The following is a 24,820-nucleotide window of genomic DNA, read 5'->3' on the forward strand; positions in this document are numbered from 1 at the left end:
GAGAGGGAGAGGAGAATCCCAATCGGGCGCCACGCTGTCAGTCCAGAGCCCGACGCGGGGCTGGAACCCACAGACCGTGAGATCATGACCTGAGCAGAAACCCAGGGTCAGATGCTCAACCGACAGAGCCACACAGGCGCCCCGTTGACTGCTGCTTTTAAGCGTTTTCTGGATGCCACTCTCTTCAGGGGCTTTATTTCATTTAAACAAAAACAAGCCCAGCCGGTAGGTACCAGTGCCCTCTCGATCACGCAGCGGCCACGAGCCCAGGCTCCAGAATCCACTCGCCTGGCTTCAGTCCGGGTGCCACCACCTTGGAGCGATGTCAGGTTGGGCAGACTGTCCCACTGCTCAGTGCTTGTGTTTCATCATCGAGAGACGGGGCCGGTGGCAGTAAAGTGCCCCCGCTCCCCGCCGGCAAAGGGGCAAAGGATCGTGGTGAAAAGCAAATGAATGAATACGGAAGTGCTCAGAACAACGCCTGGCCAGAGATCACTGCTAGTGCATTTCCAGGGTAACTACGGGGAGGGTTAAACACCCGCTTGCTGTTCACTCTCAGCCGCTGTGTTGTAAATACAGAAACAGGCGGCCAGATTTCTTTTAGACAGGCGCCCCGCGCCCACCAGCGGAGGGTCCAGGGTGCCGTCGCTTTGCCTGTCCTTCCACGAAGGGGGCCTGGGAGCAGGTGTCCGTGTTGGCTATGGCCATGCTTCCCAGCCCTAGCTACCACTCCGCCCCTGGGACACACGGCGGAGGGACCTTTCTCCGTTGACTCGTTCCCCAGGTAAAAAGCATCCAGGACGCGATCCGAGACAAGAAGCAGCGGTTCAGCTTCCTCGGGGAGGAGATCCGCCTGAATCCCTCCGTGGGGATCTTCATCACCATGAACCCGGGCTACGCCGGCCGCACGGAGCTGCCGGAGAATCTCAAGGCTCTGTTCAGGTGAGCGTCCGCTCTGCCCCACACGAGGGCCCCCGGAGAGAAGGGTCTCCTGGTTTTTTCCACTGAAAATGTAGGGCGTGTATATTAGAAGACATTTGGAACATCTTAAAAAGCTTATAAAACTACCTTTAGGGGTGCCTGCGTGGCTCAGTTGGTTAAGCATCTGACTCTTTGTTTCAGCTCAGGTGGTTCTGTGGGTTCAAACCCCACGTCAGGCTCTGCGTTGACAGTGTGGAAGCTGCTTGGGATTCTCTCTCCCTCTCTCTCCCTTTCTCTCTGCCCCTCCTGCGTGCGTGTGCGCATTCTCTCTCTCTCTCTCTCTCTCTCAAAATAAACTTAAAAAAAAAAAAGAAAAAAAACACCTTTAATGCTACCATCAGTAAAATTATTTTTTGCTTAGCTGTATTTAAAATATGTGTATTTAAAAAAAATTTTAATGTTTATTTTCGAGACGGGGGAGACACAGCATGAGCAGGGGAGGGGCAGAGAGAGAGAGAGAGGGAGACGCAGAATCTGAAGCAGACTCCGGGCTCTGAGCTGTCAGCACAGAGCCCGACGGCAGGGCTCGAACTCACTGACTGTGAGATCATGACCTGAGCCGAAGTCAGACGCTCAACCAACTGAGCCACCCAGGTGCCCCAACATATGTGTATTTTAAAGTCATGGACTTGTGGTCCACACATGGTTTCTTTTTATAAGTTTAATTTTTTTTCATGTTTTATTTTATTTTTGAGAGCCAGGGAGCAGGGGAGGGACAGAGAGAGGAGACACAGAATCCGAAGCAGGCTCCAGGCTCTGAGCTGTCAGCACAGAGCCCCACATGGGGCTCGAACTCACGAACCGTGAGATCATGACCTGAGCTGAAGTCTGACGTTTGACTGACTGAGTCACCCAGGCGCCCCCCCACACACACAGTTTCATACTGTTTTGTCTTTTTCGTTTCATACTCGATCGTAATCCTATCACAAATAACCTCTTCTGTTAGATGGTCTTAAGAAACCTCCTTCCGTGACTACACGTTATTCTATCAAGTGTGTGGTCCACAGCGTAATTAAGTAACCCTCCATATTTAAACATTAGGACCTTGTCTAGCACTTCAGACAAATTTATGCATAATGCTGTGATGCCCACCTATGTACCTAAGTGGTTTTTTCTGTATGCGTGATGATTTTCTTTGGCTAAGCTTCCCAGAAGTAGAATCACAGAGCTAACTGGGAAGGCACGTTTTTAAGGCTCCTGATGCACACTGACAAATGGCTTTCTAGAAAGAGCAGTGCTGAATTACATTCCTGGTAGCGATGTGTGAGAACACGTATCTTTTCCTTCGCCTTGGCCACCCCCAGTGGATATTTTCATGCGTTTAAATCTTCTTCATTGTGATAAGAAAACACAAATGCATTTTCTAGAAGGGGCTGGGGTCTCCATTCTTTTTCTCGGGAAAGCAAAGTCAGCCCAACAAAATAAAGAGGCCTCATGGCTTCTGATTTTCTGCCTACTGGACTGTTCCTAATGGAACATCACCAGGCCTGAACGGATGGCACAGAATAGGTCTGTTGTTTGTTTGCACCAAATTATGTATTAAATGCACTTGGGTTGCAAACAGTAACGGAGGTCAGGACTACTCTACGTTTCTTTTTCCCTGAGCGTAAAGGCAACATTTATCTATAGAAGAAAATTGGGGGTGGGGGTGGCGGAGAAAATATTTATAGAAACAATAAATACAGGGACACCTGGGTGGCTCAGTCGGTTGAACATCCTGCTCTTGGTTTTGGCTCAGGTCATGATCTCACGGTACGTGAGTTCGAGCCCCACGTTGGGCTCTGTGCTGATGGTGTGGAGCCTGCTTGGGATTCTCTCTCTTCTTATCTCTCTGCCCCTCCCCTGTTCTCTCTTTCTCTCTCTCTCAAATTAAATAAATAAAAACATTAAAAAAAAGCGACAAATACAAACATCTGCTTTTACACCTCGTTTTCAAAAAACCCTGTGAGGAAGACACTATTCGTGCCCCCCTTGTTCAGGGAGAAAACAGGGTCCGCAAAGGCCCAGGGTAGTAATCGTGATCACCGGGGTTAGCCAGTAGCCCAAGGAGCAAGCCGCAGAACTGGGGTTCTAACCCAGTCGGTCTGATTCCAGAACCTCGGCCCTCCCCATCTGAATGCTTTCATCCAGAGATCCTTCTGACCTTGGGTGGGCAGACTATATTCCTTTTTTGAACTTGGGATAAGACCCTGTACAAGTTGGTATCCTGCCTTCGTTAATTAATATTTTCCTGTGTCAGGGACGCCTGGGTGGCTTAGTCGGTTAAGCATCAGACTTCAGCTCAGGCATAATCTTCTGGTTCGTGGGTTCGAGCCCCACATCGGGCTCTGTGCTGACAGCTCAGAGCCTGGAGCCTGCTTCGGATTCTGTGTCTCCCTGTCTCTCTGCCCTTCCCCGACTCACGCTCTGTCTGTCTCTCTCAAAAATAAATAAACATTAAAAAATTTTAAGAAAAATTTTTCCCGTACCATTAAATAGTTTTCCTTCTATAGCATTATTTTCCACGGCCGTGTTGCATGCTATTGTATGGATGCATGTTTAACCTTATTTCAGGTTGCAAAATATTTCAGGTTGAGAATCTGTTTGAAAGCCATGAAAAATAACTTAAAGGAAAAATGTTCTTGAGCTATATGTTGTGAAAATCGTACATCCGCGTGGGGAAAATGCGATTAAAGAACTGTAAATGACCTTAGGCTCCTGGTATATACCTAATAAATTAACTTGAAAAATAAGTGATTTTGCAATCAAATGTTTCTAGAGCCAGGCAGGAAAAAAAAAATCAAAGTAAATCCTTACAGAAAGACAAAAATCCCCCTATATACCGTTTTGTGGCAAGATGGGGTTAATGGGTATTTACTTGAGACCTCGGCATTAGATACTTACATTTGTACGCACATAAGTACAGAATAGGCCCCGAGCGTCTAGGCTTGGAGGAGATGCACGTCTTGAAAATGAGATATAGATTCTTGTGGACCCCAGGAGAGACCCGATTCTTCAACCGGAGTCCCTAATCTATTATAGGAACCACTAATCTAATAAATTACTAATTGCCAAAGCTTTACTGATCTGTGCCTGTGGAAGGCTCGCTGGACCCAGGTCACAACACGAGCTGTAGCCCCGATCCTGTCCCCAACTGCTACTATCACCCATCACCTTGGACAAGACAACTCACGTCCCATATCCTTCATCACTTCATCCGTAAGTTGGAAGTCTTAGACGAAACCGTTGCTAAGGGCCAAGATGTTTATCCTCGCAGATGGCCTCTGTCCGTGATCGCAGCCAGTGTCTGTTGTCTTACCAGCACCGCCCCCCTCTGCCTCCCTTCAGCCATGGTTAGGAAAACCATCTTGGCCCTCTGCCCCCTTGTCCACAGGCCTTGCGCGATGGTGGTTCCAGACTTCGAGTTGATCTGTGAGATCATGCTGGTGGCAGAAGGATTCATTGAAGCACGGGCGCTGGCCAGGAAGTTCATCACCCTTTACCGGTTGTGCAAAGAGCTGCTCTCTAAACAGGTACTCTCTCTAGTGACGCTGGGCCACCAGTCACGTGTGATCGCCCCACCTCTGGACGGGGCTCGGGGCCGAGGTCATAGGGAAACATTAGAGCCTTCTGTCAACGCGCCCATAAGCATAGTATGAGTTCTGCACACTTCCACAACAAAGATTCGTATTCACTTTCTTAGCGTTAAAAAAAAAATCTTATTCGGCCCCCAAACTTACCTTTTTTTCACAGACTACTTAGCACCTCATCGACCACCCGTGTCCCGTGAGAAACACCTCAGTGGCCAACGAAACTCCCTTGGAGGGAACGGTCTCTACCCAGAGGGACACGAGATGGGGGGGAGGGTTGGGGAGATAGTGAGTCATCGAGCCCCATGTACCTCACCACTTGTCCTTAAATGTGGCTGCTGCCTAGGGCAGGCCCCCCCCACAGGAATAGCACCTTAAAACATGCCGAAGGGGGCGCCTGGGTGGCTCATTTGGTTAAGTCTCTGACTCTTGGTTTCTGCACAGGTCATGATCTCCCAGTTTTGTGGGTTTGAGCCCCATGTCAGGCTCTGTGCTGACCGCTCAGAGCCTGGAGACTGCTTGGCATTCTCTCTCTCCCTCTCTCCCTGCCCCTCCCCCGCTCGTGCCGTCTCTATCTCAAAATAAATAAACTTAAAAAAAAAAAAGTGCCGAAGGGGGCACCCGAGTGGTTCAGTCAGTTAAGTGTCCAACTCTTGATCTCAGCTTGGGTCTTGATCTCAGGGTCGTGAGTTCAGGTCCCATGTTGGGCTCTGCACGGGATGTGACGGAGAATCTCTTGGTGGCAGGGACAGCCACTCAGGCTTCCTTGGGCTGTCCCCACTGAGTGTCTCCTCCGTCCGGGGCTCACAGGGACCATCTTTGCCGCCACAGCACGGGGAACACCCGGCCCTGTGAAATCTGTCCAAGGTGGATTTCTTTAAAAACCTCTCCTGTTGCCTCATGCTTCCCAGGCCCCTTGGTGATTGCATTCTTTCCGTAGATTCCCCACCACCACTGACGTCCAGACCAGCGGCCGACATCCACAACTCCACCCTGAGCCTCTCTTGTGACCTCCAAACCCTCATATTCACTGGTTTCTGCCACAGGTCCCCACCCCACCCCAGCCCACTTCTCCCACATTCCTTGCTTCACTACGTCACTTGCTTGCTGATTCTGGAACCCTGGGAGTCCTCCTCGGCATTTTCGTCTTCCACAGCCCTGCACCTAACCGCGGACGAGCTGTTGTTCGTTGCCCGCTCTGGCGCCCTCTCAAATCCATCTCGTTTTCTTTCTACCACCTTCAGTCCAAGCCCCCCTGTCTCTTGCTTAAACTCTTAGAATTTCCTTTCTCCTGGTTGCTACCAGTGATTGTTTTCAGTTGCTTTCCTCAGAGAGTTTGGAGGCCTCCAAGGTGCAGAGCTTGTGAGCTCAGCCTCCGCCATATCTAAGCCAACATGGCTGCCTCCCGGATACCCTTCAGCTCTCTGAATGTACAAGGAGAAGCCAGGTGGGTCGGGAAGTGGTTCTGTTTGGTTTCTCCGACCCCCAGCCCCCGGGATGCTCTGGGTCTGCTTTGTCATCATCCGTGACCCTGATGTCCCGTGTCATTGGTCTTGCCCTGTGCCTCTGCCTTGGCCTCGGAAGTGACCCGCTGGTAATCGTGTGGACGCCAGCACGGGCACGTGGCGCTCTGCATCCCAGCGGCTCCGGCCTGACCCGTGCCGCCTTCCCTCAGGACCACTATGACTGGGGCCTGCGGGCCATCAAGTCGGTGCTGGTGGTGGCGGGATCCCTGAAGCGAGGAGACCCTGACCGCCCCGAGGACCAGGTCCTGATGCGCTCCCTCAGAGACTTCAACATCCCCAAGATCGTGACCGATGATGTGCCAGTGTTCATGGGCCTGATTGGGGACCTCTTTCCTGCCCTGGATGTCCCTCGGAGGAGAGACCTCAACTTCGAAGCCTTGGTTCGGAAGGCCGTGGTGGAGCTGAAGCTCCAGGCCGAGGACAACTTTGTGCTCAAGGTACACGGGGTTTCTCCTTCCCAAGTTCTTCTTGTTGCTCAATGCTTTTCTTGGATGATGGGTGGTCCTTAATCCAAAGGGTTGCCTTAGATGTACAACTATGTATCTACCCAGTAGGAATTCGTTTCAAGAGCTCTTTACTGGGGCACCCACCATGCGGAATGTGTGGTGGGGAACACAAGGGAAGGACGGGGCCCTGCCATCCAGAAGGCTCACGATCCGGCAGAGGAACACGAGCTGTTCCACTGCTGCTTCACGTGTTATTTTCCCATGAACTACTTCAGACGTGATTTCAGAGCAATGATGAAATTGGAAGTCATGCTGGTTCTTAGGCAGTTTTCCGAGCTTGTAAATGTTCTGAAGTGGTCAGGGGCAAGCTTTCTCACAATTAAAGGAAGAAAAACAAACAAACCCTGAGGGTGGCAGGCAGGATAATGTCTGCAGCCCAGTCCCCAGGATGTACGTTATGTTACATGGCAAGGGGAGATGAGGGCTGCAGGTGGAATGAAGGCTGCTAACGGGCTGACCTTAAGACGGGACGATGATCATGGGTTACCTAGGTGGCCCTATATAATCGTGGTGGTCTTTAAGATTTATTTTAAGTTTATTTATTTTGAGAGAGAGAGAGAGAGATTGCACCAGTGGGGGAGGGGCAGAAACAGAGAATCCCAAGCGGGTTCCGCGCTGTAGGCACACAACCCGATGCAGGGCTAGAACTCACCAACCGTGAGATCGTGATCTGAGCCGAAACCAAGAGTCGGACACTTGACCAACTGGACCACCCAAGTGCCCCATGACGGTGGTCGTTGTAAGTGAAAGAGGGACACAGGAGGACGTGTCCATAGTTATCTCCATAACTCCAGAGTTAAAATTCCACCAGCCATTGCTGACTTTGAAGGTGGAGGAGGGGGCCATGCACCAGGAAATGCGGGAGGCGTCTAGATGCTGGAAAAGGCAAGGAATGGATGCTCCCATAGAAGGCCCCAGAAGGGACGGGCCCTGTCAACACCTTGTTGCCCCACTTTGTGAGACCCACTTTGGACTTCTGACCACCTAAGCTGTGAGATAATGACTTTGGGTTGTTTCAAGCCAGTACTTTTGTGGTAATTTGTTAGAGCAGCAACAGAAAATGAGTCTGCTTAACAGTACGTATAGAGTTTCAGGGAAAGAAATCTGAAACTTCAGGGAAAGTATAATAGGTTCCGAGGCCTTTGGAGCCATGGTGGTTTCTATTTTCTGGAGGATGCTCAGGACAGGTGAAGACATTTCTCTCCTTGCATTAAAACAGTGGATTAAAGGGGCGCCTGGGTGGCTCAGTCGGTTAAGCAGCTGACTTCGGCTCAGGTCATGATCTCGCAGTCCGTGAGTTTGAGCCCCGTGTCGGGCTCTGTGCTGACAGCTCGGAGCCTGGAGCCTGTTTCAGATTCTGTGTCTCCCTCCCGCTGACCCTCCCCTGTTCATGCTCTGTCTCTCTCTGTCTCAAAAATAAATAAAACGTTAAAAAAAATTTAAAAAAAACAGTGGATTAAAGAGCTCTGTCTAGAACAGATCTTTAATCATGATTAAAATGGTCTTTATTAGAAGTGAGTGCACCCATGACCTACCTCTTGGAAAAGGAAGCACACAGGTACCCCAGTTGGGGCACCCGGCTGGCCCAGTCTGTGGAGCCTGGAACTCCTGATCACAGGGTTGCAAGTTCAAGCCCCACACTGGGCATAGAGATTACTTTTTAAAAATCCTATGAAAAAAAAAAAAAATAGGGGCACCTGGCTGGCTCAGTCAGAGGAGCGTGTGACTCTCGATCTTGAGGTCGGGAGTTTGAGCCTCATGTTGGGTGTAGAAATTTCTAAGAAAAGTTGCACAATAAACTGTAAACTGTGGCTTACAAATAAAATATATAAGTAATATAAAAACATTGAGAAAGATAGCATGCAAGAGAGACAAAAGATTGGCCAACATGAGGCAAGGAGCAAACGCTCTAGTGATTTAACTGTGCTAACATTTTTCCTAGGATTAGGATGCATTGTCGAAATTTTTCGGGCTTTGGATATGAAGTTCTGCACTTTTTAAAAAAATGTTTTAACATTTATTTACTTTTGAGAGACAGAGACAGAGTACAAGCAGGGGAGGGGCAGAGAGAGAGAGGGAGACACAGAATCCGAAGCAGGCTCCAGGCTCTGAGCCATCAGCACAGAGCCCAACGCGGGGCTCGAACTCACACACCATGAGATCATGACCTGAGCCAAAGTCGAATGCCCTCCCGACTGAGCCGCCCAGACTCCCTTCTAAGTTCTGTCCCTTTTGACTGGTCCGCCCCAATCCTGTTTTTCCGTAAGTCTGTTATTTTTACTGAGCACCTTTGCAGACAGTCATGTTTTCAGGAGGCATGACTGTTGTAACAGTAGATGTATCTGCCCACAAGTAACTATACCTTGAAGGAGGGTGTGACAGGTGCCACAAGAGAGGGTCCCAGGGTACAGGAGCATGGCTAGATTGTTTTCCTGTGCAGTGATATCTTTTTTTTTTTAATTTTTTTTTTCAACGTTTATTTATTTTGGGGACAGAGAGAGACAGAGCATGAACGGGGGAGGGGCAGAGAGAGAGGGAGACACAGAATCGGAAACAGGCTCCAGGCTCCGAGCCATCAGCCCAGAGCCTGACGCGGGGCTCGAACTCACGGACCGCGAGATCGTGACCTGGCTGAAGTCGGAGGCTTCACCGACTGCGCCACCCAGGCGCCCCTGTGTGCAGTGATATCTTTAGGAATTCTGTGAACGCTGCCTTGAGAGCTCACGGGTGTCTTACTTTATGGATCACATCTGACCCTCCCCTGCCCCCACCCCCCCCAACCACCGAGGCCGACGGAGCAGGTGAGATACTTTACAGATGAGGAAGCTGGACGACCATTACTTCTGCAGGATCTGCCACTGAGGGTTTCATGAGCGAGAACGTGCTCCCCCTTGAGGACGTTAATGGACTAGGGGGCCTTGTTCCTTCTCTGCCATGGGGCGCCATAAAAGCCTCCTGGAGGCTTTTCTAGCATGGAATACAATACAGTTGGTTGAGATTCAGCCCCGGCGGCTGTATATAAATAGAATTGCAAATTGGTGTCTGCTCGCATCTCTGAGATTACGTTTCACCGAGGAAAGCAAAACTTTACCTGGTCCTTCACAGCTGTGACTGTGTTTTGCCTGTCTGTCCCCACACCCAGCCTCCCTCCTCCCAAGTGTGGTGGATAGACTTCTTCAAGGTAGAGGTGGGCTTGAAGGCCTTCCAGGTAGAAGAAAAGTGTCGGTGAAGGGCTAGACGGGGAAACACAGGGATGGTATGAACACTGGCAAGAAGTCCGGCGTCACTAGGAAAAAGGTCACGGGGCCCGGGAGGGAGCAGTAGGACTCGAAGGGTCATATGGCAGCATGATATCGGGGGCCTTGAATGCCAGACCAAGGGGTTTCCTCGGAAGGGCTCCGATCCTCAGAGGGGAGGTAAATCCCACGAGGCTGCCGCTATGTAGGGCTCTGGGGCCGATGTCCCAGCATCAGAACTGCCCACATCTTCCTGGACGCTCTGCGAGTCTGCTGAGGCCACGTGGCCCTACGTTGCCACTTGCTACATTTTTCCCTGCTCAGCTGGCCCCCATTCTGCGCCTTCTTTCTCTCTCTTCCTTTTTCATGATTGCTTTCTGCTCCTCTGATAAGACAGATACTGTTAAAACATGCTGTCTCCCACCCACTTGTCGTCTGCGCCTTCCACCTGAACTCCTGAAAGTCAGTTCATCAGAGATACCTCGTGAGGCTCTGGATTGAGATGCCATCGGGAGATTCCCCTGAAAAGCGATAGTATACGTTCTTTTTTTTTTTTTTTTTTTTTTTTTAAGAAAAAAGGAGTAAGGAGTGTGGAAACTAGAAGGAGATGGTTCCATCAGTTCCTGGAAACAGGATGAAAGCAGGTGGACAGATCACACAGGGCAGGAGGGGCTACAGGCCAGCATCCACCCCGAGGGGGCCAGTCCACCCAGGCGGACCCCAGGGGGGAAGCCCTGGGCTTGGAATTGGTAGCGAAGGAGGGCAGGGGCGAGAAGAAGAACCGGCAACAGCCGAAGGGGGACCATTAAGTGTTTCCCTTATAATTTTGCCACCTGCTTCCCCACACTCTTCTCCCAGCTCTGTCTTCTAGTTCCAAATTCCCAAGAAGGCAGACCACATACAGCCAGGCATTTAACCCGCAGCCGGAAGGAAAAGTCTAAAGTAATCTAATAAACTCTTGGAGGGGGTGGCTATATCTGCTCTTGGGGTGTTGGTGCCCCAGTTTATGGCCTGTCTATTCCACTCGGGGCCCCTCAGCCTGAAGGCCAGTCACCTGCTTACTCACCTGCAAGGTCTATGGTCCACGTGTACATACGTCCGCGAGCTCCCATCTCGGGAAGGCACCCCGAGCGTATCCACCTGCCCAGCCTCCTTGAAAATGCAGGGCAGCGATCTTCATTTAAACTTGAGGCTCACCGGATGCTGGAGAAAGCCAACAGCACGAGAGACAAAGGCAAGCTGACAGACACCCCCCCCCACACGCACATGCTCACACACACATACACACACACACACACACACACACACACACACACACACACACAGCAGCTGACTCCAGTGCAGGTAAGGAGGAGAACATTTTGGAAGTTCTAATTAGTATCCTTGAAGGAAATTAGGAAAGTGATACCCATAAAAATGGAATGAGATGCTGTAAAAATAAGTAAATAAGTAAAAAGAACCATCAAAGAATTGTAAAGAGCTCCTTGAAATGCGTAATTGTATCATTGATAACACAAAATTCAGTAAGGGGATTGGAAGGGGAAGTCAAGGAAATACCCCAGGAAGAAATTACGTATGGATGTGTGTAAGTTTAAAAATGCATTTTTATATACATTTGTTTTTATTCAATATATAAAAACAATATATAAAATACATAAATATATGTATATATATACATACATATATATACATACATGTATGTATGTACATACATATACATATATACATATATATACAATGTATAAAAAACATTTGTTTTTATTCTATATATATATTTTTTAATTTTTTAAAAAATGGTTATTTATTTTTGAAGGAGAGAGAGATAGAGCATGAGCAGGGGAGGGGCAGAGAGAGGGGAAGACACAGAATGGGAAGCAGGCTCCAGGTTCCGAGCTGTCAGCACAGAGCCCGACGCGAAGCTCAAACTCACAGCCGTGAGATCATGACCTGAGCCGAAGTCAGATGCTTAACTGACTGAGCCACCCAGGCACCCCTCAATATATGTGTTTTATAAGGATAAGAGATACTTATGTCTTTATTTATGTAGATATAATGTGTGTATAACAATACAATAGATATGATGTACAAAGAGACCGAAAATGCAAGAGTCCGGATAACAGAGAAGATTGATCTAGGTTATGCAACGTGTGACCAGTGGGAATTTTAGAAAGAACTTTCTAGAGCTGGAGAAACAGATGTTTGGTTTTGTTTGTATTTAAATTCCACTTGAGGGGCACCTGGGTGGCTCAGTCAGGTGAGCATCCAACTTCGGCTCGGGTCATGATCTCACGGTGCGTGGGTTCGAGCCCCACGTCGGGCTCTGTGCCGACAGCTCGGAGCCCGGCGCCTGCTTCCGATTCTGTGCCTCCCTCTCTCTCTGCCCCTCCCCTGCTCATGCTCTGTCTCTGTCTCTCCAAAATAAATGTTAAAAAAATTGTTTTTAATTCCAGTTGACATACAGTGTAATATTAGTCTCAGGTATACAACAATATATTGACCCAGCAATGCCCATACATCACCCGATGCTCATCACTAACGTGCCCCCCTTAACCCCCATCCCTGATTTCACCCATCCCCCCGGCCACCTCCCCGCTGGTAGCCATCAGTATGTTCTCTATAGCTAAGAGTCTGTTTCTTGATTTGTCTCCTTTCATTCCCTTTACTCATTTGTGTCTCAAATTCCACATTTGAGTGAGATCATACGGTATTTGTCTTCCGCTGACTGACTTATCTCGCTTGGTGTTATGTTCTCTAGCTCTGTCCACATCACTGCGAATGGCAAGATTTCATTCTTTTTGAGGGCTGAGTAACATCCCATTGCATGTATATACCACATCTTTATCCATTTCCCCCGTCAGTGGACATTCGGGCTGCTTCCATATCTTGGCCATTGTAAATAATGCTGCTATAGACATCGGGGTTATGTACCCTTTTGAATGGTACTTGAAGACATACTATGGAAAACTGAGGGTGAAAAATAATAACGCCACGGGTTTCAAAACATCAAGAATCAGAAAAAGAAACCTTAGCATTATAGCTGTCAGCAGACCTAGAAAGCGATCCATCCAAATCAGGGCAGGAAGTTCACAGTCTCCAACAAAAGACCTCAAAATGGATACGCTCAAGCAAGAATAGATCATCATGATGAAAGTTCTTATGTAATTTTATTAAACTTCTAAGGCAAATGTCTTTTATTTTAACAAAGAAAAAGGAAAGCAATTAGAACACCAAGAGAAAAAAGTCACGGTCTGAAACTTTTCTGAATATTTATTTATTTTGAGAGAGAAGAGGGGGAGAGAGAATTCTAAGCAGGCCCCATGCTGTCAGCACAGAGCCCAACACGGGGTCAAACCAGATCATGACCGGAGCCGAAACCAAGAGTTGGATGCTTAAGTGACTGAGCCACCCAGGCATCCCCCAATTAAAAAAAAATTTTTTAATGTTTTATTTTATTTTTGACAGAGACGGCATGTGTGGGGGAGGAGCAGAGAGAGAGGGAGACAGAGAATCCAAAGCAGGCTCCAGGCTCTGAGATGTCAACACAGATCCCAACATGGGGCTCAAACCCAGAAACTGTGAGATCATGACCTGAGCCGAAGTCAGACGCCTAACTGAGCCACCCAGGCACCCCCCAACTTTTTTAAGTAAACATAACCTGATATTGATCAACATATGGAATGTAAGAAAAGAGTATCCATGGGTTAATGCTGAGAACATCATGTGTCAGGTCATGACACCAGGCTCATAGAGAACACAACACATTCCAGGCAACTACTTTCTTCTGCAATGAAAAATCTCTATGGCCATAAAAACTTAAGTCATGATTGGTCTTCAACCCTTACAATCCCAGAAAATAGAGAAGGTCTAGATATATGGATAGAATGACATATAACTATTATCAAACATAGCAACGTAAGGGTATAATGCGTCTGGCTGAAGATAGGAGAGAAAGGGAAGGACAGGGATACTGTCAAAAGCAGATAGACTCATAATAGTTGGAGAATAGAAATGACCCATCCATCGGTTGATACACAGATAATCAAATTGTGACCCACCTACCCAGCGGAATTTGATTCAACCATAAAGGAAGGAAGGGCTAGTATGCACCACGGCGCAGATGAGCCTTGGAAACGTCATGAGTGAAAGAGGCCATCCACAAAATACCACATATTGTTCTACATCTGTTTGTATGAAGTGCCCAGAATAGTCTATAGAGGCAGACTGTATATCAAGGGCTTCCGGAGCTGAGGTAGGAGTCAGAGGATAAAGAGGGGCTACTCATGGTATGGTTTTTCCTTTTGGAGTGAAGAAAACGTCTTAATGGTGGTGACAGTTGTACAGTCCCGTGAATATGCTCGAAAGCATCGAATTGTACACTTTAAAAGGGTGAGTTTTATGGTACTTGAATGCTATCTCAATAACGCTGTAGAAGTGAATAAAAAGAAGTCAATGGAACTAGAGAGTGATTTTAAGTCTTTCAGGATCAGGGAAGCAGTCAGAAGTTGTTCGTGGGAAAAAGAAATGATGTAGGAATAGAATACAGTCTCAGTTCGATAACCAGGGCTCCGTTTTCCCCTCCTTCATTTTTTTAATGCAATGCTCTCGGGCCAGTTTCATGCTTAAATCCTCCAAATGCTTTCTGTTGTACTTAGAATAAAATTCTGGGACGCCTGGGTGGCTTAGTTAAGTGTCCAACTTCGGCTCAGTTCACGATCTCACGGTTCATGGGTTCGAGCCCCGTATGGGGCTCTGTGCTGACAGCTCGGAGCCGGGAGCCTGCTTCGGACTCTGTGTCTCCCTGTTTTTCTGCCCCTCCCCCTCTCATTCTCTCCCTCTGTGTCTCTCTCAAAAAAAAAAAGAAAAGCTAAACAAACAAAAAAAGAATACAATTCCAAGTCCCCGTTCCTGCACATCTGACCTCTGCTCGCCACTCTTACCTTACACTCTTCCCCACCCCACCTTTCTTTTCTGTTCCTTGAGCCCTCCAGGCTCACAGCTGAAACCTGAGGGTTTTGTACTCACTGTCCCCCTACCCGGAACATCGCCCAGAGATCTTCACGTGGCCGACTCTCTTGCCTCCATATATTAGCTCTAGATGGCAGCTCCCACAGGCCCTTCCCAACACTCTCCTTATCTGGAAAGATCCTGCGTTAAGTCCCTGAAGGACGTGAACGAGAGCCAGCATTGAGAGTCCCCTTTTGGGTGCTTTTGGTCCCTGACTCAGAGTTCTAGCAGCAGCTGGGGACAGAGGAGAGAAAAATATGGATTCCGTGGAGAGCAAAACTCAGTATCTCAGTAAATCAGTCTGCCACAGTGGAAGCTAACCATCTTGCTCCCCAAACAGCCACTCGTCCGCTACCTTTATTTTTTTTTAATTTTTTTTTAATTTTTTTTTCAACGTTTATTTATTTTTTGGGACAGAGAGAGAGCATGAACGGGGGAGGGGCAGAGAGAGAGGGAGACACAGAATCGGAAACAGGCTCCAGGCTCTGAGCCATCAGCCCAGAGCCCGACGCGGGGCTCGAACTCCCGGACCGCGAGATCGTGACCTGGCTGAAGTCGGGCGCTTAACCGACTGCGCCACCCAGGCGCCCCTCATCCGCTACCTTTATAGTGAGCTCAGTAGTGCCGCCCTCCTCCTGATCCCCCAGAACTCATTTTAACACCTGTATCACTTAATTGTTTTAAAATAGACAAATTATGGGCTCCTGGGTGGCTCAGTCCATTAAGCATCTGACTCTCCATTTCGGCTCAGGTCACGATCCCAGGGTTGTGGGACTGAGCCCCGCGTCAGGCTCCGCACTGAGTGTAGAGGCTGCTTGAGATTCTCCCTCCCTCCCTCCCTGTTTCTTCTGTCTCTCTTTTTCCCTCTCCCTCCCTCTTCCTCTGTCTTCCTCTCTCCCTCTTCCTGTCTCCTTCTGCACCTCTCCCCTGCTTGTGCTCTCTCTCTGTCTCTCTCAAATTAAAAAAAAAATGTAGAGAGCAATTACTTTTTATCATTTTTGAAAAACGAGAAATAAATAAAACGTATGGGGAAAAATCTTTGTATTGTTCCACTGTTGTGTCAATATCTAGTACATTACCTCTTCGGTTCACTTAACTCAGCCATTGAGGATCTTCTAGTGCAAAATATACTTGATCTAGAGGTGCCTGGGTGGCTCAGTCAGTTGAGTGTCCGACTTCAGTTCAGGTCATGATCTCACAGTTCATGAGATCGAGCCCCACATCAGGCTCCATGCTGATGGTGCAGAGCCTGCCTGGGATTCTCTCTCTCCCTCTTTCCCTGCCTCTCCCCTGCTCAATGTTCTCTCTGCCCCGCCCCCCTCTCAAAAATAAATAAACAAAATTTTTTTTTAATAAAATACGCTTGATCTATATTAAAGTTTGAACGTCTTAGCCCAAGATGTGTAAGACCTTTCACAATAGGGGCTGCCCGGCCCTTCCAACCATCCTTCCCATTTTCAGCAAATACTTGTTCAATGCTTGGTGTTTGCCAGATTCTCTGCTAGACACTGGAAATAAAAAGATAAATTCATGGGGTGCCTGGGTGGCTCAGTTGGTTAAGCATCTAACTTCAGCTTAGGTCATGATCTCATGGTTCGTGAGTTCAAGCCCCGCGTCGGGATCTGTGCTGACAGCTCAGAGCCTGGAGCCTGCTTCAGATTCTGGGTCTCCCTCTCTCTGTGCCCCTCCCTGCTCGCTCGCTCTCTCCCTCTCTCTCTCTCTCTCTCTCTCTCTCAAAAATAAACATTAAAAACTTTTTTTAAAAAAGATGAGAAATCCCTCCTAGCCTGCCTTCAATGGGCTTAGAATCTCACAGGGAGAGGAGTAACCACTGTGACACTGATGAGTACTAGTATGTAGGTACCTACAGGCTGAGGGACGTCCAGGTCTGGGCAGAAGAAGCAGGAGCAAGGAGAAGGTCTGAATCAAAAGTACCCTGTCTTGAAAGGCGCAGACTCGGGAAAGAACATCGTTAAAGAATCCCAGTTGTCTCCCTGGAATGTGCATGCTGGGGGGAGGGGAGATGGGCTGGAAGCTGACTTGGGCCCGTCTGCAAAAGGACCTTGTCAGCCAGTCTGAGGATTTGGGGTTTCCTCACCAAAGCTCTGGAGAGCCACTAAAGGGACAGAGTGATGGCAGTGGCGTGATCAGATTTTCATTCCAGGGGATGTACCCCCACAACAGTGTGGAAAGGCCAGGCTGGAGGCAAGCCAGAACAAGAGCCATAAGGGCTCCAGTGCCACCGTTGTCCCCAAAGGACTCCTTGACTCCAGGCTCATCAAAACATCTGGCCACCCACATCGTGCTCTGTCACACCACAAGCCTTTGTCTGTGCCCTTACCTCCGCTTGGAATATCCCCCCCACCCCCACTATTCATCTTCTTGGCAAATGCACCCCCGGAGCCCAGTTCAAATCCCCCCGCCTCTGTGAAGCCTTTCTTGTTCCTCTATCTGTACAAAATCAACTGTTTCTTCCTATCTGTTCCCATGGCCCTTCACAAATCCCTCGATCACGGCAAACCATTACGCTTCCCCGTTAGCCTGGAAGCTCACGGAGGGCAGGGACGTCCTCTCTGAATCTCCCTCCGCCTGCCCCGCTCTCCGGCACTTAGTTGGTGACTAATAATTATACGACTGAATGATGAACAAGTACGTTGCCCCCACACTTAGGACCCCTCGCTCGGATCCCTTCCTCTGTTGACATCGGGTCTCACCTTGGGGACCAGCCTGGCCCCACGGATGAGCGCTTGGGATGCAAGTGCAGAGGTTGGTCCCTTTGGCTGATAACGTTGTGTCTCCCCAGGTGGCCCAGCTGGAGGAGCTCCTGGCAGTGCGGCACTCGGTGTTCGTGGTGGGCAACGCTGGTGCCGGCAAGTCTCAGGTGCTCAAATCCTTGCACAAGACCCATCAGATCATGAAGCGTCGCCCCGTCTGGGTGGACCTCAACCCCAAAGCGGTCACAAACGATGAGCTCTTTGGTATCATCAATCCAGCTACCAGAGAATGGAAGGATGGTAAGACCATGGGCAGGCTTGAGTCCACATCCAGGGGCAAACTTCAGAGGGAAGAACGCTGGCCCGCTCTGTACGGAGTGGGAGAAGGAGGTGAAAAGAATCAGAGAAAGGAAGGCACTGATGTGGGCTCGGAGGGGAACCTCAGCCCTTGGGATAGTCTCTTTCCTTGGGGACGCTTCCAGCTGCTCCGTGAGAGAGGGCATCGAAAGAGGAGAGACGAGGCAGGCATTCTCAACCAGGGTTCTGAGACTTTAGAGCACAAGTCAGAGTCCGCTCATTGCTTGGCAGGTGGAATGAATACGTGGGCGGGATGGGGAGGCCCGCAGCTCATTCCCCAAAATGCTGTAGCGTCTCACAGTGGACACCTGTTCCTATCGGCACGGCCCCAGGAGTGATGGGGAGACATCACTACAGAAGACGCCATTCATCACCACCTCGGGCGGGACCCAGAACCACGATCCCTTCTCTAGTGATGCAAAGGGTCCTAAATCCCAGTTCGCTTAGTGCTAAGCCCGGGGTCGCCTTCTAAGATTTAAGAGTCACTGGTAGATGCCGGAAGGAGGCACAGTCACTGGGAGAGAGCTGAAAAGAAAACTCTGAGCCCATAGGACCTCTTTGTAAAACCCACGTGGCTTCCAGAATGAGGACCTCTCAGCTCCCTCCTCCTGTCTCAGTGTCTGACTGCATCATGGTCTGGCTGCCTGGATTCCTCTCATTCAGGGCCTTCAGTCAGGGGCCTAGAACAAGGGGGTTTGATGGGCAACCTGTCCAATTTTCGTTTCACCGACCCTTAATGAGGCTTAGCATTTTTTCCTCCTTACTGGCCTTGGTAATGGACTCTTGTGATTTTCTTTCCACTTACGATGTTCTTCTCCGCTTGTACGCATTCTTTAGACGTCAGAGGTATTACCCCTGTATCTGTTGGGTGCATTGCTAATGGTTTCTACCATTTGTCTACAGGCACTTCGTGACATATTTACCATCCACTTTTTAAAAGACAAAATTTTGCCTGCCCATTCTTTTTAGCACCTGGGATTCCTGTTTGGTTTATCACGCTCTCTCATGCTCAGCAGTAGATACAGTATCATAAATGTGGTCCTAAACATTATTTTTTCCATGAACCTTTTTTTTTTTATCCATCTGGAATTTATTTGGGAGCTTGGTGTGAGGTAAGATAGAGAATCAACTTTATTTTCTTCCAAATGGATAATTGAAAGTGGCAGGACCGCTCATTAAGCAAACCATCGTTTCTCCCCGAAGGTAAATACCAGCCTGTTTTAAACGCCAGGATCCGATTCTGAGTTTTCTATTCTGTCCACTTCGTATGTATCTAATCCTGTACAAATTATGATTCTACTCCATTCACAGTCACTTTAATGTTTGTTTGTTTATTTTGAGAAACAGCGGGGGAGGGGCAGAGAAAGAAAGAGAATTTCAAGCAGGCTCCGTGCTGTCATCACAGAGCCCTATGTGGGGCTCAAACTCACAAACTGTGAGATCATGCCCTGAGCTGAAACCAAGAGTCGGACGCTTAACTGACTGAGCCACCCAGGCACCCTTGTTCATAATCATTTTATAACATTTTAATGTCTGATGACATAAGTCTCCTCAATATTCTCTTGTAATTTTCTTGGCTGGTCCCAGGCACTTAGTATTCCATGTTAAATTTAAGCTCGCATAATATAATTCAGACTTTAAGCTCTGTGGGAATTTTAATTAAAATTTTATTAAACATACAGTATTCATCAAATCTGGAGACGTTGGCAAGGAAGATTTATAATAATCATAAATCTGTATTCATGAAAAAAGAACGTCCATGTAGATGGAAGGCAACATTTTAACATTTTCTAGGGAAGCTTGATAAAAATAGAAATGTGATAGATAACATTACTTTCTCTTGTTCAAAACTAGATAGATCCTGTAACAGAAAAACAAGCATACTCTGAGAGAAATTGAAAAAAATACGTCATCAAACTCAATATAACACCTAGTTTTAGAACATTGGCATCTTAGAAGTAGAAAATATTCTGTTCTTGGTCGGTTCATGGGACATTTACAAAAATTTGAAGTTTAATTGGGTCCAGAAGAAACTGCAGTGAATTGAAAAGTGTCTGTTTCCAAGCCACATTGTCTGATAATAATGCAATAGAAGTAGAAACAGACAACAAGAAAGTGGCTAAAAACAATTGTGCTGCTTACACATCAGGAGATGCTCACTTAACCCCTAGATGAAAGAAAAAAAAAAAATACATGGGATCCCTTCTCAGAAGCAGTAAAAAGAACATACGGAAAACAACAGGGTCATGTCTGAAACCAACAGACAGGAGCTCTAGACTTTTATTTTTGAAGGTGGTCTAGAAGTGAAGGAAGTCAGTGTCTATCATAAGAAATTATTCAGGCTGATAGACTGAACCTGAAGAGAATGGGGAAGAAGAAACTTAATAAAGATACAATCTGAAATTAATGGGAAGGAACAAAGAAATTATAGGATAAATAAAACATGCTTATGGATTCTTTGTAAAGACCCGAAGCCCGCTGTGAGCATGATTGATGGGAGGAAAAGAGTAAAATGTAGCTGATTAAGAATTAGTAGCTGTAAGAGCAAATAAAGATTAAAATGGAAGAGATCACTTAATCGTATGTTACATGTTAGGAAAACTAGGAGAAAAATGATCCTTTAGCAAATTATAAAATTAAGGAAGTTTACTCAACAGGAAACAGAAAACGAGTAAATGGGTGAAAAGGAAAATTTAAAAAGAGCGGGGGAAAAAAATTCCAAAATGATAAAAAAGGACACCTCTCAGTTCATTTTATAAAACCAGAATAACCTTGATATCGACCTTTATGTAGAACCAAAAACAGCCCAATTTCACTTACTAATATAGATTCAGGGGGCACCTGGGTGGCTTAGTTGGTTGAGCATCCAACTCTTGATTTTGGCTGAGGTCATGATCCTAGCAGGGTCGTGGGATTGAGCCCTGTGTTGGGCTCCATGCTGAGCACGGAGCCTGCTTGAGATTCTCTCTCTCTCTCTCTCTCTCTCTCTCTCTCTCTCTGCCATGCCCCAACTTACTCGCTCTATCAATACAAACAGGCGCTAAAAATTCAGTAGCTGTTCCTATTTTTTTTTTATTTTTTTTTAACGTTTATTTATTTTTGAGACAGAGAGAGACAGAGCATGAACGGGGGAGGGTCAGAGAGAGGGAGACACAGAATCTGAAACAGGCTCCAGGCTCTGAGCTGTCAGCACAGAGCCCGATGCGGGGCTCGAACTCACGGAACACGAGAACATGACCTGAGCCGAAGTCAGCCGCTTAACCGACTGAGCCACCCAGGCGCCCCCCCCCCCCTAATTTAAGAACTCTAAGTAAAATAGGAATAGAAGGAAACCCCTTAAATATAATAAATCTAAATCTTTATCAATAAATCTTTATCTAAAGCCAAAAGAAGGGACAAAGGCATTCTGAATGATGAGGAACTAAAGCCATTTCCATTAAAATCAGGGATAATAGAGGGAGAACGATTACCAACCTTATTATTCAGCATGGCTTGGTGTGGGATTGTAGACAATGCAGTAAGACAAGAAAATGGAATAGATAGTATAAGTTAGAGGAAAAGAAAAAAATAATTATCTTGCTGATTATACAACTTTGTACCTAGAAAATTCAGGAGACATTTTGAAAAAAAAAGAATCACTAAAATTAATATGAAAATTTACTAAAGGGGTGCCTGGGTGGCTCAGTCGGTTAAGCATCTGACTTCGGCTCAGGTCATGATCTCACAGTCTGTGGGTTTGAGCCCAGCATCGGGCTCTGTGCTGATGGCTCAGAGCCTGGCGCCTGCTTTGGATTCTGTGTCTCCCTCTCTCTCTGCCCCTCCCCTGCATATGCTCTGTCTGTCTGTCTGTCTCTCTCTCTCTCTCAAAAAATAAAAAAAAAGAAAAAAGAAAATTTACTGAAGGTAACTACGCATACAATAAATACATAGAATTCGATAGCTTTTCTCTGTGCTGGCTGAAAAGGGCAAGACAGAAAAAAAAATGCCATTCACAATAGCAATAAAACTATGAATTATTTAGGAATACATTTAGCCAAAGAGGTACATCGAATGAAAATACTGTAAAACTTTATGAAGGAACACGAAGAAACGTTGGAAGAAATGAAAAGCACATACCACGTTATTGATTAGGAAAGCTTAATATCACGAAAATAGATTCTTTAGAAATTAAGAGATAAATTTTGTGTGATGCCAGTTAGATTCCCATTGGCCTTTCTCTCAAAGCCTGGCTGTAATCACAAAGGATGAAACCTTACCTAAAAAGCTTTAAGGTAATTCTGTCATGCCCCAGTTGCCTATTGAAATGATTCTTAGGGACCCTCGTCACCCAAGCCAGACCATCAGATTTTGTTTTCATTTTGCTCTTGTTCTTAAAAGTCAGACAGAAGCACAGAGAAAGGAGCGTCTTAGCACTCACTATCAGATTTTCCATAGATCAAAATCCAAATCCAGTCCTGACCTGTCTCTTCCATTTACACCTTCTTCTGGGTGTTCTAGCCAAGAGGGAAAGTCTGTCTGACGAGAAATAGGACAGATGATGAGGTGGATGGTAAGCTGTCCATACTTCCTTTCAGGACTCTTCTCTTCCATCATGCGGGAGCTTGCCAACATCACCCACGATGGGCCCAAGTGGATCTTACTGGATGGCGACATAGATCCAATGTGGATTGAGTCTCTGAACACCGTCATGGACGATAACAAGGTATCACGGGTGTCGGGAAATGCCCAGGCCATCCCTAATCATCCAGGAAACCAGTCCCCCCGGGCCCGTTTGGAAATCTCGATCCCCCACAAGGGCTGGCCCCGAGTAAGGAATTGCTACAGGCGTTGTTTTTTTTTTTTTCTTTAATTTTCCCCAGGTTTACTGAGATCTAATCAACATAGAACATTGTGTAAGTTTAAAGTGTGCAAGGTGCTGATTTGAAATATGTGTATATTGTAAAAATGATGGCCGCCATAAGGTTAGTCAACGGCTTTATCACATAACTACCGGATGTATGCGTACTCACATGCTCACTGCATTTTTAGCATTGTTGGAACCGTCTTCACGATCTTCTGCGTGTAGGTTAATTTAAAACTCAGAGCTGGAAGGAATCTGAAGTCATCTATTCGAATCCTCTTTCTTAAGTTTTTCCTCTCTTGTAAATACGGACACTGAAGGTCAGAAACATTCCGAGCCTGTCGGGCGTCCTCCATGGTGGCAAACCTTGATCCGTGGAGAGTATGTTTTATTTTTCGTAAACCAGGAAATCTCGTACCAATAAAGTGGTGGCTCCTGAATTTGTTCAGAAGGTACATTAGGGTTGGAAGCATTGGGATGGTTTCGACGTTTATAGAACCATTAAAATAAACGTGCGCTCGCCCGAAAGAACTACTTTACTTATTTTTTATTGTAGTGCAGTTGACGCACGATGTTACGTGAGTTTCAGGTGCACGACATGGTGGCTGGACAACCCTCTCCGTTAGAGGCAACACTACCACCATACGATGCTATCGCAGTGGCGTTAGCTATATTCCCTGCGCTGTGCCTCTCATCCTGTGACTTACCTGTTCCATAGCTGAAAGCCTGTATCTCTCTCCCCTTCACCCCCTTTGCCCACCCTTCACCCCCCTTCGCTAGAGGGACTACTTTAAAAGAAATGGCAATTTCAATGAAGCCTAAGCTCTTCTCTTTTCATTTTTTAAAATTTTATTTATATATTTTGAGAGAGACAGAGACCGCATGATCTGGAGAGGGGAAGAGAGAGAGAGAGAATATCCCAAGCAGGCTACACGCTCTCAGCTCAGAGCCCGATTTGGGGCTCAAACCCACAAAACTGTGAGATCATGACCTGAGCTGAAACCAAGAATGAGACGCTCAACCAACTGAGCCGCCACCCAGGAGCCCCTGAACTCTTTTCTCTTAATAACCTTATTATTCCATATGGTCTAGCTCATTCAAATCATTGACATCCACTTAAACTTTTTAGAGAGGTGATTTTTTTTTTTTGGATGCATTTACACACACAAGGATGGAGGTCACAGCGGGGCAATAGGAAAAGGGATAGAAGATTCTTGTCGAAAATTTAGAAAATACTTATCATAAAGAGGAAAATAATCATCCTTAATCCCTACCAGGAATACTCAGCCAAATCCAGAGACCCCCACCCCACGCCCCGACCCCAGCTGATCACGTGTCCTCACTCCTTCCTACCTTGGCGTGTCCCTCCCTGTCGCCAGGTGCTGACCCTGACGAACAACGAGAGGATCCCCCTGAGTCCCACGATGAGGCTGCTGTTTGAGATCAGCCACCTGCGCGCGGCCACCCCAGCAACGGTCTCCAGAGCAGGTATCCCCCGGGAAATGAGAAAGCCCGCAGAGCCGTGCCCTTGAACACAGGTGCCTCTGGCATCACGTGTGATGTGGCTGTCTCCCAAGGAAGGTCCGAGCGGGAGCCGCCCGTGCATCATGGGAAACTCTGGCCTGATTCCCAGCCCGAATCTGTGTCCACAAGGGTGGCCAGGCGCTCCCAGGCCGGGGCCATGGGATTTTCTTCATTCAGAGATGGGAAGGAAAGGGTCCCTGAGCTGGACAACTGTCCTCTGCACATAAGTGCCTGGAACGAGGCTCCTTATAGGCCAGTTATAGCCTCCACGGCAGTGGTGACAACCCAGCATCGAAGTTCTCACTACCTCCTGGTGAGAAATGACAACTTCATACCTTAACTTAACCTCTGGCTCCACGGCCAAACTGATGGGCACAGACTGGGGCACAGGAGAGCGGATTTGATGTCTACTGTAACACCAGAGTTCCTTCCAGGAACCCGTGCTGAGGCTGTGAACGCGGGCAGGAGAATAGTCTCTCTCTGTATATAGTCATGTCCTAGGGCCGCTGTTATAAGTCACCATGAACTCGATGGCTTCTAAGACAACAGACGTTGATTCCCTC

At 47.4% G+C, this 24,820-nt stretch overlaps 1 protein-coding gene across 1 annotated transcript in view; it reads left to right on the forward strand.

The window, feature by feature from the left end:
* The window catches only part of DNAH9 (dynein axonemal heavy chain 9), a 330,380-nt gene that overhangs the window by 124,667 nt on the left and 180,893 nt on the right, over positions 1–24,820 (forward strand). Inside the window, exons 29-34 of the mRNA XM_047832566.1 lie at positions 785–942; positions 4,355–4,493; positions 6,226–6,513; positions 17,626–17,836; positions 22,468–22,595; positions 24,113–24,221. Of these exons, the coding sequence (XP_047688522.1) occupies positions 785–942; positions 4,355–4,493; positions 6,226–6,513; positions 17,626–17,836; positions 22,468–22,595; positions 24,113–24,221 (1,033 nt within the window). The remainder of the gene's footprint in view (positions 1–784; positions 943–4,354; positions 4,494–6,225; positions 6,514–17,625; positions 17,837–22,467; positions 22,596–24,112; positions 24,222–24,820) is intronic.

This window comes from Prionailurus viverrinus, chromosome E1 (genome assembly GCF_022837055.1).
Source record: "Prionailurus viverrinus isolate Anna chromosome E1, UM_Priviv_1.0, whole genome shotgun sequence".
Taxonomy (NCBI): Eukaryota; Metazoa; Chordata; class Mammalia; order Carnivora; family Felidae; genus Prionailurus; species Prionailurus viverrinus.